General features: G+C 41.3%; 1 protein-coding gene across 1 annotated transcript in view; it reads left to right on the forward strand.

Moving 5' to 3' along the window:
- linc.pou2af1 (lnc RNA pou2af1) overlaps positions 1 to 3,107 on the forward strand; it is a 3,785-nt gene extending 678 nt beyond the window's left edge. The window contains exons 2-5 of the mRNA XM_068317388.1: positions 1,061 to 1,164; positions 1,536 to 1,596; positions 2,105 to 2,385; positions 2,569 to 3,107. Coding sequence (XP_068173489.1) covers positions 1,061 to 1,164; positions 1,536 to 1,596; positions 2,105 to 2,385; positions 2,569 to 2,916 — 794 coding nt within the window. The 3' untranslated portion in view covers positions 2,917 to 3,107. The remainder of the gene's footprint in view (positions 1 to 1,060; positions 1,165 to 1,535; positions 1,597 to 2,104; positions 2,386 to 2,568) is intronic.
- The last annotated feature ends 13,024 nt before the right edge of the window (positions 3,108 to 16,131 follow it).

Consider the following 16,131-nt stretch of genomic DNA (forward strand, 5'->3'; position numbering starts at 1 on the left):
TATTCCTCAATCAAATTTGATTTACAGGAAATATGCTGACAGTTAATTCTGTGTACGTGGCATTTCACCGTTACAGGTTTGAATGGCAGACAGGATGGAGAAAAAAGAAAAACGGCTTAGAGCGGAGCTGAAATTAAATTCTAAACCACACGAGTATAGAATTAAGATTTAATTCTACAAAACGCACCAGTTTGATTAAACGGGAGCCCCGCGTTGCGGTAAATGAGCTGAAATACGTTTTTTTTTTCCAGTAAAGTTTTTTTATCAGGAATCCTGGCGGTTTGGACTTTCACCGAATTAATCTTTAGTTTTTCTTCTTCAACACAAAATTTAAAAAAAATCCACAGATTCACGGCGGTGATTTTTCAGACGGACCCGTTTTCACTCCGTTCGTGCGTTTTTACGCGATCCACGCAAGCGCTACCCACTTATATCAAACTATAACTCACGTTTTAAGTCCAAACCAGATCCAGGTTTACACTTTTAATATTCGCTACGTTATATTATATGATCAGGAATATTTACTTACGCTCCTAGTTTTGCCATTGTTCCTGGTCTGACCGGGTGTGGCTCCGCACTGCGGACCAGAGTCAGCAGTCTGCTGTCCGCGAACGAGGAAATAGGGAGCCGTGTGAAGGCGTAAAGAAGCCGACCTGATCGGGTGCAGAGGGGGTTCTGGGGTCGGGACAGGTGGATTGGGGAGCCACGGACAACCTGCGCGCTAATAATTCACTTTTACGCACAACGGATGCGCCCAAATAAAATTAACATCACATTTGAAATAATGTGTTAAATTTATAATCATTTATTTATAACATGATATTTGTGTTCATCTACTAACGAATTCACGGTTTGCAACATGGGAGGTGGGTGGGTGGGGGGGGGGGTTAATGGGGAAGTTAAATAAGAAATTAAATATTTTTTAAAAATTAAAACAAACCACATATTGGGTTTAAAGACAGGTAGGAGCCAGGTGGAGGGAGTGGGGGGCAGTCCGCTATTGTCCGCTCAGACGGGGGTGTTTAGTAAACATGAGTGACATGCTGTTCCCTTCATACAGATAAGCCTAGGGTGTACCAGGGTGTCCGAGTGAAGACCACGGTGAAGGAGCTGCTCCAGAGGCACAGAGCCCGGGAGGCCAACAGTAAAAAAGTTATTAAAACGGTAACTTTAACATCCCCCTCCCACACACACACACACACACACACACACAGACACACACACACACACACCATCACCGCCCACTCATAGCCTCCCTCCCCTCACACCCTTACTGTCACTGGGCCCCTGGAAGACAGAAACTGTCGATGAACGAAGCAATAAACGACCCCTGTACATGATTGCCATTACGCACGGACACACGCACACACACACACACACACACACACACACACACACACACACACACACACACACACACACACACACACACACACACACGCACACACACACACACACACGCAAGAAATGTTCTCCTTCAAATTTAAATCACACGTCCTGACACAACACGTCTCATATTCTCCTCCTCTGAACAGATATCTCAGGCCTGCTCGGATCACCAGGACCTTTCCAGGACCTTTCCATCCACCTTTCCAGGTAAATCCCCCGCGACACGCGGAGATGAAACCGCTGAGAGTAAGCAGTTGCGGACAAAATCAAACGCTAAATAAAGAAAAAACATGTAAATTACAATTACCAAAATTAAAAAACAAACAAAAACAAATCCAGCCTAACCACAACCATAGATTTAAAAATAATCTGATGAATTATTTGCGTCGTGACGGCTTCATCCAACCAGCCCGCCTGTTTAAAGCAAAGGATATGATTTAAATGTGCTGCCTGATGTTGTCATGACACCAGTGTCTGAATCTCTGTTTAAATGTCCTCCTGTGGCCACACACACACACACACACACACACACACACACACACACACACACACACACACACACACACACACACACACACACACACACACACACACACACTGTGCGCCCATGTTAACACATTCTGCTGTTTTGAAGAAGAATCAAATAACTTTCTTGTTCTTGCCTCGATTTTTTTTAAAAAATTTTATTCAAATTTCCCTGCTCGACCCCTTCCAGGTCGCTGCGTGGATCCTCCCCCCGCCCCCCCAGCGGACGCCAGCAGCTGCAGCGCCAGAGCTCTCCAGATGCGCACCGACTCCTTCCCCTGTCTCGACAGCTCCTGCAGCATCCAGATGCAGGAGAGCGTCTTCCACGACATCCAGCAGCAGTTTGAGGACATGACGCTACCGAGCAGCGGCTACAGCGGCAACAACACCCACCTGCCACCCCCCCACGACCTCCCGTCGCCCTGGTGCCACGGACTCTCCTCTGACGCAGACTACTACGGTCACGGGATGGTAGGTTTGCCACTGAGACTCTGTCAGGTGCATCCTTGCAGGATTGTCTGGTGTTGATGACATGATGTCCCTCTACAGGGACCTGGATCAGCTGCTTCAGAGCAGCAGTCTGATGTAACCCCCCCCCCCCTGACACACCAGTCAGACAGTCTTCACCCTTGACCAAGTCTTCCTCTCTTCCAGACTCCCTGTTCTTCACCGGAGTCCCTGAAACTCTGCAATCCTGTGGATCCCAACAGCTACTCACCGCAGGACTCCTTCTCCTCCTCCTCTTCCTGCTACGACTCCCCCACCAGAATGGAGTCCGGCTATCACGGCTTCACCTCCGAGCACTTCCACTATCAGCACTGCAACCTCCAGGACTGTTACTGCCTGGCTCACTGCTGGCAAGGCCAGCAGGAGAGCTTCCCTGCCCCCGATTACACCCCTTACTACAACCCCTCAGACTATCCGTACACCTGTCCCATGGAGGAGAGCTACTTGAGGAGGGAATTGCAGAAGAGCTCAGAGATGTGTTACAACGTACTATGATGAGGATGTGAATTAATGGTCCTTTTTTTTTTGCATTTCAGTGACTGGATTGTGTTTTGGTGGCGTGAAAATGAGTCATGAATGATGGAAAGACTGATATTTTTGTATCAATACCTTGTTTTACTACTCAGATTTATTTTCATACACTTTACATTGTGCTGTTCTCAATAAAAAAATAAATAAATAAATAAACTAAAGCTCTTTGTGTTTGACCTTTGTGTTATTGATGGAGGGATTCCACTGTCTGCAAACGCATCTGCATCACAATTCCTCTCACAGCTGGAGAAAACCCTCGTGATCTGATAAGAGCAAGAACATCAGATAAGCCACAGTTGTGAAATTGCACTTTATGCTTGATACCAGTTTGTACATGAACAAATCAACACGTCGAAAGGAAGAAAAGCAATGAGAAAATGACGCTCGGGGGAGGAATGAAGAAAAAAAAAAAAAAAAAGACATGTCCTTGTCTTATTAATGAAAAGAGGTTTCAAACATCTAGTCGTGTCCTCCCCACCCTGTCGGTATGACGACCATCAATCAGCTGACAGAAACAACAACCATACGGTGGTGAAATACAAGCGTGAACGGTTCCGTTTTATAATGAATCAAATATTCACGGAACGGCTGCACCTCATATGATCCTCATCTATCACAGAAGACTTGTGTGTGTGGGTGGGTTGGTTTGGGGGGGGGGTGTTAAAACAGGTATAAACAGGTGATAATAGCTTGGGCTGAGTTTTGCTGTAACGCAACACTGAGTTGAAGTTCAGAAGAATATTCTGTCTTCAAACAAAAGCAAAGGTTAAAGGGTTTTTTGTTAATTCAGCAACATCATCTGCAGAAACCATAAAAAACCTGTAAAGAATATAACCTTAAATTATGTTCTTTATAAACAGGTAGTGTTCTACACCACCTAAATGCTGTCAATTCTTTTGATTAAAACAAATCCATAAGGTTTGATGTCTGACTGACATCCCAGACAAGAAAACCCAAAAACCATAGATTTGTTTGAGCAACAGGGAAGCAGTATCTCAGTCCTCTAGGTCTTGGTTTGGGGACTAGAGGGGGGCTGTTTCAAGACCACTGTAGACCAAGAAGTATGGAATGTGAACTGGCGAGGTGCCCTTGAGCAAGGCACCAAACCCCAACAAGCTGCTCATAGGGCCATCCAGTGATTTCATGAGATTTAGATTTGGAATAATTATTGAATGGCATAGTAAGCCTGAATGGTATTACTTTAACCTCTACAAATGTAGTAGAACTGTAAGGAACCCGGGACTGGCCTTTGATCAAGATCTGTTCTTTGACTCCCACATAAAGCAAATCTCAAGATGATAAAAATCAGACACTTTATATATGGAAATGATGAAAAAAAGGCATATCAAGGCAAATAAACAGTGCATCCATCCGCTCCTCAGCTGGCCCGCCTGTCAGATTTTAGAACTCTTTATGGCCCACCAATCAAAAAAAGTTTACCCGCCCCTGTTCTAGTTAAAATGAGAATAGAGTTTAAGGTCCTCCTGCATACCCACAATGCTCTGAATGGCCCTGAAAATGCTGCAAAATGAAGGCCGACTGGTAGTTTTTCAATACATGTAGTTTTTGGCCATCAGGCCCCATTTCACCAACATTCACTGGTCCACCATTATCTCTGACAGCTTGTCCTTAGATGTTAGCATAGCTAATTTTTGCTTCTGCTGCTTAACTTTCAACAAAAATACTTTGTCTGAAATGTTCCACTATTCAACTGCACTTGAGTTAAACACCAACAAACTAATGTCACTGGGTCTTTGTTGCATTTATGCCTTGTATATGCCAGATATGCAAGGCTCATATACAAGTCATACTGGATATACAAGTTATCCTGGGAATACTTAGATGTAACATCAAGAGAGACAGAAACAGATCACCATGTATCCAAATCAGAAGCCCTATGTGGACAGGGACGTCAGTCTCTTGCGAAAGGCCAGTAACATCACCTGTGCAGATGCAGAATCCAGAATCCATGGCTGACCTGGAGCAAGGCATCAAGAAGGCCAAGCACTGCTACGACTAGAACACTAGACCTCTCTCCCCCACTAAAGTCAGAGCAGTGCTGAGCAGGATCAATGCACGCAAAAAGCTGCAGGTCCTGATGGCAGCCCTGGATGCTCAGAGCATTGGCCGGGTTGCTGCAGGGGTTCATGATGGACTTATCAAGCCTGTTGTTGACCCATGTCCTTCTGCCGATCTGCTTCAAAGTTACCTCCATTGTTACTCACCAGTCTTGTATCTACACACAATTTCCTGAATTTCCCTTGGGATCATTAAAGTATATATCTATCTATCTATAGATGAGTCTACACACAGATGAATATAAACACAGATGAGTCTACACATAGACTGGTCAACACACAGAATGGTCTACACACTCAGGCTGTCATAGCATAGTCATAGTCTGGATAAACCGACTGAATATTTTAAAGATACTGTCCTATTGACTTCACAAGAGTACAAAAAAGATACAGACCGTGATTACTTTGCTGTTTTGGTGAATTTTGTTTTGGTGTGGTTTTTCAAGACAACGTTTTACCATGTCTGTAATTTCAGTTCCAAGTGCAGAGTGTCTAAAGAGTTGTATTTTTAGGGTACCCCGATGTTTGCCCCAAGCTGCATCAACCTGAGAAAGTGACTTTAGAAGCTCATACCCTTATTTAAACCTCCAGAACTGCGATATTCATTTTCTTTCACATTATTTTTCCTTTGTGATCCCAGCCAATAGAAAAGTGCATCCATTCACAAGGCACACAGCAATCTGCTGCAGACACACACAAGATGGGGGCCCTGAGGCATTGAAGTGAAAGGGTTGGGGAATGTAGGACTGCTTTAATCAGCAGTTAGTCCAGATCGAGCTGTGATCCACCCAGATCTGGCTGTCTGCTGCTCCTAACTCTGATCTCTTACTGTAAACAAGGCTGCTTTCTCCTGAGGTGACCCCCGTTGACCTCCACCAGCACTAGTGAGACTGATATGTGGATTTGAGAATGGAAGAGTTTGTGTTGAGGCACTTCATCCCTTCAGGTGTCTGATTGCTCTAATAGCCTCTGATCAGACAGCAATGATTAGTGGCTCACAGAACCGTTTCTCTAGTCAGTTAATAGCCCCCAGTTCTGTCAGAGCTTTGGGCTATTAACAAAGGGATTCATGAATTACACTAATGCAGCCCTACAGGGCTACAGTGTCAACTGTAGGCCTGTTCCAAGCCTGGATTAATGCAGAGGGTTGTGGCAGGAAGGGTATCCTGCATAAAACTGAGAAATGGAGTGTACGTCATTTCAGACGAAGAGTTAGCCAGAGTGTCTTGGAGGTGAAAAGAGCGTCAGATCAAGTAAGGATGAAACTTAAAATAAAGGGTGTTATATACAATAGGATTAGTGGTTATGCCCCACAGGCAGGGGGGAGTTTAGTTTGGAGCAGAGAACCATGTTGTGGAAGTTGAGAAAACAGAATATTTCTGCATAAATGAGAGGAGTGGAGAAGTTACAGTGAGGACTTTAAATACCTGGGGTGGACGGTCCAGAGGAACAGCGAATGTGGTCAGGAGGTGGCTCAGTGGTAGAGCGGGCGGTAGAGCAAGGCGCCGCCCCCCTCACAAGCTGCTCCACAAAGTGGTGGGCGCTCCACAAAGGGGCTACCCACCACTCTACCTCCCATTGCATGCTTACAGGCCCCCTTGTGTGTGGTGGTGTGTATTACATGGGGCCTGTACACACTAATATGCATGCGTGTCATTGATGATTAACATACTAGAGTGTGCATTCTTAATTTCCCTTTGGGGATTATAACAGTATGTCAAATTTTAAAAAATTGAAGAAAGAAATGGATGGAATGGTGGAGGAGAGTGTCAGGTGTCTCATGTGACAGAGGAGTCTCTGCTGAAATGAAGAACAACATCAAGTTTACAAAAGTCAGCAGTGAGGACAGCCATGATGGACAGAGTAGAGACAGTGGTTTAGCCAGCTATGATAAGAAGAAAGATGGAGAAGGGGAATTCTTCTTTCCTTTTCCTGTAGGGAAATTACACTTTCCACTCCAGTCCATTTTTCCAACACATATGTATATGGTACATGCCCTGAAACACACACAAACAAGGGGCAAGAGAGAGCAGATCTTTATGTTTTTCCCATTACTGTCACTGAGGCTGATCGGGTTTGACACACAGTCGTTCCAGCAAAGAGACAAACAGGGAAAGAATCGGCATCATTCAGGTTTAAAAGGCCTCTACAATAAAGATCTAGCAAAGTCAGTTGCTGTGGGGTGAGTCGGCTCTTCCACCTCCTCAAATGGCTTTCGTCACACCCACAGCAGAGGACAGAGCTGCAGCGTCATCCAGGGTGGGTCCACAAATCTCCACCACACATCCAACATTGGAGATTTTAGTCGTGATGAATTTCAATTCTCTGGGCCTCGGCTTCATCTTCCTCCCTGGACAAGTCCCTGTCTCTGCTTCTTATTCATTGTCATCACTAGTCGTCTTTCTCTTTGCCTCCATTTAACTCTCTCTCTCTCTCTCTCTCAAAGGTTCGTCAGAAACTATTTTAGAAAGAATGTCAAACAAGAATCATAATCAATTTTAATTATTTCAGAGCTATGAAGGATTTAGACACTTTTACGAACTTATAGTGTGTCAAAAGTGTCTTTTGTTCCATGATGAGTGAAGAACTTGTGTTCAGTCAGTGGTTGGTTTAATTCATGTATATTTTCCTACATAATTTATTTTTTTGAAATGTGAATTCCTTTTTGTGTGAATCTTTTGGATTTTGTGTCAACGTGATTATCTTGTAATTTGACGTTTTGTGAATAAATGTGATTTTAAAAATCACGTTTATTCTCTCTCTCTCTCCCTCTCTCCACTCTCCCTCTCTCTCTCTCCCCCCTGAATTGAAGTCATTCAACAGGGAGTACAGTAGAGCCCTTTCAGAGTTTTTGACAACACCTTTGTCCAACATTCTGGTCAGGACTAGACACCTCTAGTTTGCATAACTAAACACGCCAGGAGTCTGAGTCATGGTGGCTACACTAATAAAAATGCTTAAAATGGTTCCAGCCACACAACCCTACAAGCCCACATCCCAGATTTAAAATATGAACACATTACTATAACACCACTTTCTAACTTGATCATTAACAGTCATGTGGTCCTGGCTCTGAAATGGCTTTTCTCATCACTGTTTAACAGGAGATGTTTGACATGTAAAAACACAAAATTACAAATGAGACTAAATTATCGAAGTCATGATGAAACTGTTTACTGAGGTAAATAGATGAAAAGAGAAGGAACTTTTTTTTTCTCATAAGCTGGTATTGAATCTTAAATTCCTTTTGAAACCAATGGAGTCGCCCCCTGCTGGTCACACCATAGTCAGATTCATTCATTCATTTACCTGTCGTGTGTCGCTTGGTTCTGGATTCTATCCTAGCTGACTAGGGTATGAGGCAGGGGACACTCTGGGCGCGAAGCCAGTGCATCACTGAACTACATATAGACAAACACATGCACACACACACACACACCTAGGGGCAATTTGAAGCTGGCCAATTTGCCTGAAGTGCATGTTTTTGGAGGTGGGGAGAAGTCAGAGAATCCAAAGAGAACCAAGGCAGACATGGGGAGAACATACACACTCTGCATAGTCACAAGGTTGTGTCACACAAATGAACAACATTTAAACAAACTCGGAAATCTTTAAGAGCAATCTTCCCTTAAAGCTGTATCAGCATGTCTAACACTTAACCTTTACATCAAGCTTTTGCTCTTTATCATAACTCGTGATCAGACAAAAGGCAGCACAGGTATGTGATATTTTAAAAAGTTGTATTTTCCACTGCTTTCTAATGAAATGAAACGACTAGTGTAAAATAATCTGCAACAAAAAAATTATGCATTTATTCTTTACTGGCAGCACAAAAAACTCTGCGTGCTAGAATGAAGCAGTAAGATTACTCTATGTGTGTGTGTGTGTGTGTGTGTGTGTGTGTGTGTGTGTCGTTGTGTGTGTGTGAGCCCCCTCTCACTGCTACTGAACCAGTACTTGTGGAAATCCCCCTGCAGAGACTTGAACAAGCGAGAAACGCCCACAGCGCCACTCTTTGCTGATACCGATGTTTTCACATGCATTATCATTTTATGGTATTTGTTTTCTCTCCGTGCTGACAGAAGAACATTTTTCCTACATTCAACTTTTTCTTTCTTCATTTTTTAAAGTAAGCTGTTTTATGGAACAATATTGTTGATTTATGAATCAGATTTTTCCAGGGTGTGGAAAATAAGTGGTATCTCCAGGATCGTCTTTATTTAAAGACAGCCTGCCAGTAACTGCTGGTTTCTTATGTGGTGAAGATCATGTGATTAGACCTTTTTATTAACGATATGAGGTCAACTGTTCTCATATTTCAATTATATGGGAACGGAAAACTTAGACATACAAAATAAAAAGTGTTAAGAAGATAATGACATGGGTTGCGACAAGGATCTTGCAGACAAGCCAACCTGAGGCTATAACTGTATAATTGGAATCATAGGGTGCACGCGATGCCCAAGATATAACATCAAAGTGGGAGGCTACCCCCCGCCCACCCCAACAGTGGTTCCAGAATCCAGGGGAGGCTTAGTGAATGGATCTTAAACACATAACATAATACCATTTACACAATCATTTGTGTATACCTGCAGGGTTTTTACAAACTGGTAAAACCACATCACTAGTAGGAGGTGTTATGAGCAGTAGACATGACTTGAGGTTACCATCCATCCGTCCATCCATCCATTCAAAGCTTATGATGGTAGGTGATGGCAGTAACATGAATTGACAGGTAAACTGAGGACATCTCACCATATCAATTCAGTCACTGACCAAATCCAACTATCAATTTTCTGATCCGCTCCTCTGACGTCATAAACACATCCAGGTCTAGTTTTATTTAGTAGTGCAATAGCTGGAAGAAACAGAATCAGTGTCTGTGGCCTTGGGCTTCAGCTGTAGAGAGTCAACCGTGTTCAGATGATGATCTCCCATAAGCTTTTTCACCTTTTGGGTAAGAGAGTTTTCCCTTTTCAAGTCAGGTCAGTCGGTACACTGTCTGGTCTCTGGTTTTTGAAGATGGGTGTCTCGTGAATGGAGAGTTTCTTTTGAAGTCTTGTTCACCTAGAGAGACTGTTCACCGATGGTACACCAACTGATCTGTGGTTGGAATCTTCATCATTTTGCAGACCCACAACAAATGAATCACCAGAAAAACCTTCATCTGTAGAAGGAGATACACCAGATAAAATGTCAATGATTTTTGTCTTTTAAGTCTTGTTGCTCACAAAGTCCACTCCGACGAAACTGTTCTTCCTAAAATATGGGGCTGGATTATATAGAAGGCAGAAGAACAACCAATTAAGAGCAGCTGAGCATGTGTCTTGTTGCCTTGTAAATCACTTTTAAAGTGGTTTATTAGAGTGACTTTTACACCGTAAACCCCAAACTGAACTGAAAGGCTGCTCAGTGTCCTTTACTATCTCTGTTTTGACAAGATGCTCGAAGGTTTCCATTGTAACATAAGTGAGAGCAACTGGTCTAAATCAGGAAAACCATTTGGACTGCTGCATTGAGTCATTGGAAGTGAATAAATAAATACTATCACTGTGTTTCTCAACAGATGATAAGTAAAACCCTCGGCTGTGTGAAGTTGTGTTACAGGGTGTTACTTTCCTGAATGAATCAGACCTGTTTAGGTTTGTTCATGGTCAATGACCAGAACACCCTGATAACTCAAAGCCTCCCTGATCACAGATCTCATGACAGGTGTTTATGTCTTTTTCTCAGGTAGTGTAGGCGTTCACGTTGTTCTCCTGATCTCAAAAACAACCCTGCTGTTTGTGTCGGACTTTAGTTTTTGATGTGAGACGCGCATGTTGTGTGTGCGAGACTTGTGAGTTGTAGTGTGTTGTGTGTTTTTTGACTTGACATATGTGTGTTGTTGTCTTTGTCCGATGTGTCTTGTTGGTGTGAAATATGTGTGTTGTTGGAGTATGACACATGTGTCGTTGGTGGGAGACGTGTTGTCGGAGTGAGACGTGTGTGTTCTCAGTATGAGACTTTAGTGTTGCTGGTGTGAGACGGTTGTGTTGTTACGGTGAGACATGTCCGTTGTTGGTGTATACGCGAGTGTTGTTGGTGTGTGACGTGTGTTTTGTCAGTGCACGATGTGTCACGTGAGTTTTTGGAAAAATAAAAATAAATTGATAACTGATGACATTGATTGATTGATTGATTGATTGATTGATTGATTGATTAATCTGCATCCAGTTTATGAAAGCAGTTGTGTTTTGGTGTGATTAAAGCCTGATTGTGGAGGGCGGGGCTCTTCCTCCTCCAGATGGTTAGCCGCTAACAGAAAGAGCCTCCTGGCATTTTCATTAAAGGTCATCCATTCTTTCAGTCAGAACATTTCTGGTATGAATTCTGCGAGAGGTTCCAACACGTTTTCTGTGTGTATCATATGACGCTATATTATCAAGATTTTGGACCTTATTAGTGCTCCTCCGTTCTGATCTGCAGCATCTCCTAGCGTCTCAAACGTTGATCTTCATATTCCGAGAGAACATGCCTTGACACGACCGAACTGCTTCCTGCTGTTGAATTCAAGGTCTTTAAAAGGTTGTTTTTCTCTGCAGTTTGAAAAAAAACAACAACATATTGAACCAGAGGCAGCGGATGAAGGATGCATCTACGTCATTTTTAAATCTTTGTCTTTTAACAAAACCAAAGGCTTTCCAGTCTTTATGGTAAGCTAAATGAATTAAATGATGTGATATTTTGTAGACAAATATGGGATCAAAATGTCTTCACCAATAGATGTCTCCAGTAATGTGTGAAATCATTTTTGCAGATGTAATCATAAAGACTGAGTTTAGATATTGAAAAAGTTTATTATGTCTTATTTTATTGCAGTGAGGATTTTTTTTTTTTTTTTTTTGTGGATGCGTAAACACACTGATCGGGTCTCTGTTGGCAGATGTTATTTCTGGGGTTTCCCCACATCCTGTACAACCAGTCAGACGCTTTAATCCACACTAATGTGTGTTTGCATCACCATTGAATTTAAATGAAGCGCTGCAGCTGCCTGGACGAGGACTGATATATTACTTATTACTGACAGTATCTGATGCGACTTGATCAAGTTCAGATGGTTCATCAGTAGGAAAAACGCCTCTCACATTTAAGCAAGGGATGTGTTGCGAAGAACGTTACAGAGCTCTTTTGCTCTGAGTCATTTCTATTAATTTAATCTCTACGGTTACCTGATATTTACCCATTGATTTTGATATATAACGGTTGAATCACTCCCTAAATTACAGGTTTGTTGCATCCCAGCTACTCAGAAGCTTGATGATTGTACATCGGTGATGTGTCCTGAGGAAAAATATAATAGCCGTCATGATAAGTCTGTGGTTCCCTCACATGGCCTTTTCTTCATGACGGGTCTACAAACTAGTGTTTGTGGCGTTTTATTGTGGCCAGCCTGAGGCACACCTGCCCGATAATCACGCCGTCTAATCAGGATCTCGATGTCACACCTGTGAGGCGGGATTGAGTATCTTGGCAGAGGAGACGCACTCGCTAACAGATTTAGACAGATTTGTGAACAATATTTGTGAGAAATGGTTCTTTTTGTTTATAGAAAACAATTGAGATCGTTGAGTTTTTAAAAAAATGCAATTTGAGTTTATTAAAGTTAAAAATATACAAGCCAGTCGGACATTGTGAGATCCTGATGAAGTAGAACTTTCCAACCGAATGGAGAACCAATTGGATGAAACGGTTTTTCACAAATGTAGTCTAGAATTTTTGCCTTTTTTTACAAGTAACAATCAAAATTTATATATATATATATATATATATATATATATATATATATATATATATATATATATATATATATATGAAAATGAAAGTACAACATGAACAACACAACTTTCTGTGCTACAATAGTATTGACCAGCTTTACACTGTGTGTGTGTGTGTGTGTGTGTGTGTGTGTGTGTGTGTGTGTGTGTGTGTGTGTGTGTGTGTGTGTGTGTGGACAGAGAGATGTTCACCATTTAGTGCTATTAAATGAAGGTACGCTCATGGGGCCAAGGGATTTTCATGTACCTGAGAGAAAATTTAATGCAAATAATCAAGATTTTATCATTTTTGTGTGAAGTTCATGACTTCTACAATGGTCCACGGTTGTGTTTTTGCTGGTTTTTCTGTACCCCTCCCCTTCACAGGCTCTCCACGCCTGTCTCCTTCTCACCTTATTAGGGAGATTCCATCCCTACGGTCGCCTTGTCTATAAAGACATGGTCTTTCCAAAATGTAAATTCTGTCGATTAAATAAATTTATGGTAAATTAATTGTGGGTCTCCTTGTTTTTGCATATAGGCACTTAATTATGTTAGTTATGACTTTTTTTTTTCTTAAGACAAAGGATAAACTGGCAACCAAAATTTCAAAATTATACCCTAAAACTGATCTATAAATCATAAATAAAATGAAATGATAAATGAACCAGTTCCAATCAGAAAGCCCGTGTTAAATTATTTCACTAGAATGTGGAACAATAATGCAAGTTTGCACGAGCAGCAGTTGCTGAGCAACAGTGAGGTGAATACGAGAGAAATCTAATTGGAACGAGCCATAAATGAATATCCCCCCCCGGTCACCGCGGGGTGCCAGGTTTTAAGTCCTGGGGGTACAATCTTTCCATGATAAGCCTTACACATTTCTCCATGTGTCCCACCCCTGCATGCTATCAGAGGTGCTGCACAGGCATGTTGCTGCGACGCCTCTTAGCCCAAAGGTGGAGCTTTTTTTAAAAGGGCCTCTCCATGATTCAACAGTTCGGCTCTCATCAAACATAACCTGACTTTAACTCTGAGAAAAAATAAAACTGTTAGGCTGATGCTTTGAAAGGAGAAGGAGCAGTCCTGGACTTGTCCAATATGGGATCACCTTTTCCTTCTGAGGCACCGCTTAGGACGTGAATATAAGATGAGTTGTCAAATAAACCAAACACCAACTAAGTGCTTTGTAATCTATATACTGTATCTGTGGTGCGAAAGACAAAATGACTGAATGACAAACACTGAATGAGGCATGAGAAAAATCAATAAGACTGCCGGATGATGAGAGATACATGTGATGTTTTTAATGCTTTCATAGTCACTGCAACACAACTTTAATGACGGAATACCTTCCTTTTTTTTTTTTTTTTTCCATTAAATTCTGGACTTGTGCCACATTTATGCTGGTGTTGAAAATGAGCTCACAAACGTGCAAGTAATTGGTACAAACCTCCCTTGTGAATTATGCAATATGTGGCATCGTATTTCAGCGGTACTCTTCAAGGCTGTCAGTTTGATCTCTGCGTTGGCCTGTTAGGACTCATCGTAGTTCACCTGGACAGCAGTTTGCGATTTTGCAAGTCAATTCCTCTTTCTGTTTGTGTCAACTGAGCTAACCCAACACATGTTTTCCTCAGAGATATGATATCCTCTGTTTCCAGGAATGATTTATGGGTGTCTTTCAGTCCCTGCAACAATTTCAGTTTCCCCTGGGGGGAAACAGCAGGGCTCAGGGGCCATCAGCATCTGCAGGAGACCTGAGCCTGGAGTTAGCGCATACAGGAAAGGATTCCTCTGTGGACTCTGCTGAAGATGGTGATGATAATAATAATAATGATAATAATAATAATAATGATAATAATAATAATGATAATAATAATAACAATAATAATATAAATAATAATAGTGATGATAATAATAATAATAATAATAATAATAATAATAATAATAATAATAATAATAATAATAATAATAATAATAATAATAATCTTTTTTTTTGGGCTAGAACAACCTAATAATAATTTAAGGGTAGCAATACAGCTTAGTTAATTAACAGCTCTATATGACAAAAACATACGAATAAAGCTCGCCATTAGCCATGAAATCCTTCAGCATCCACCTTACTTTATCATCTTCCACGTCTTTGTCTTTCAGTAGGTTCAAGAACCTGCTCAAAAACTGAGAGTTGACATTATTACTGAATAACTTAGTTGTTTTGTGTGTTCATACAAGCAAGTTTTTGAACGCTTTAGACATCGAACAAATCGGAATTTGAGCAAAAAATTCAGAATTTTTTTGTCTTACAAATCGAACAAAATTTGGAAGTAGAACGCGAAACAAACACCTTTTGCTCACCGCCAAGCGGGATTAAGGTGAGAAATGTCGAGAGAAAACGTGACGTTAATGTGCTTTTTATTTTAGTTTACTGTATTCAATAATTTTTCACTTAATTTGCGCTCCATTGCCTATAGTACGAGTTACGGTACCGTAAACTTCTGTCCAAAAGACGACGGTAACTCGTACCTTCTAATAACCCGATTACGTCGATGTTTTTTTTTTCTTTCCTTCTTTCTCGTGTTTGCTTCTTTTTTTTTTTTACATTTCTTTGAAATGTTTCATTACTATACTATTTGATATATGATATTATGAAATAACATATTATGTTGAAAAAAGGTAGTTTACTAGCGTCTTGGAACGGATTAAGACCATTTACATTATTTGTAATGGGAAAAATCTATTTGGAATTCAAACAAATCGCTATTGGAACAGCCTTCAGGAATGAATTGTGGTCGGAAACCGAGGTTTGCCTGCATTACTGACGTATTGAGTTGGTGATTCCAGATGTTTCCACTTGCTAATCATTATTGGTTTAACCTCAGGGAATTTTGAAAAATACAAACTCTGCTGGATCCATTGTCCTAAATATGTGTCTATACTTTAGTGATTAAACCTGCTTTCTTTTTATAAATATTTTTCAGATAGCTTTCCCAAAGTTAGGATCTACTCTGAAGCGCTACCATTCTACAAACCCCGTGTTGTCATTTGATAAATGATAATTGATAGTTACTGCATAACCTTCTATTTGTTCTTTTTATCCTGTTTGGTTAGCTTGCAGCGACAAGCATGATAAAAACTCTTGACGTCTTGTGTCACAAACCATCATTTATGAAAGAGAAAAAGACGTCTTCAGCACACGTAATAATTATCCAAGCTGAGACTGACAGCTTTAATGACCCATTAACCTGAAGGCTGTGAAAAGATGGACAGCACTGACTGACAAACCCACCAAAACAGCATCC

This window comes from Antennarius striatus, chromosome 6 (genome assembly GCF_040054535.1).
Source record: "Antennarius striatus isolate MH-2024 chromosome 6, ASM4005453v1, whole genome shotgun sequence".
NCBI lineage: Eukaryota > Metazoa > Chordata > Actinopteri > Lophiiformes > Antennariidae > Antennarius > Antennarius striatus.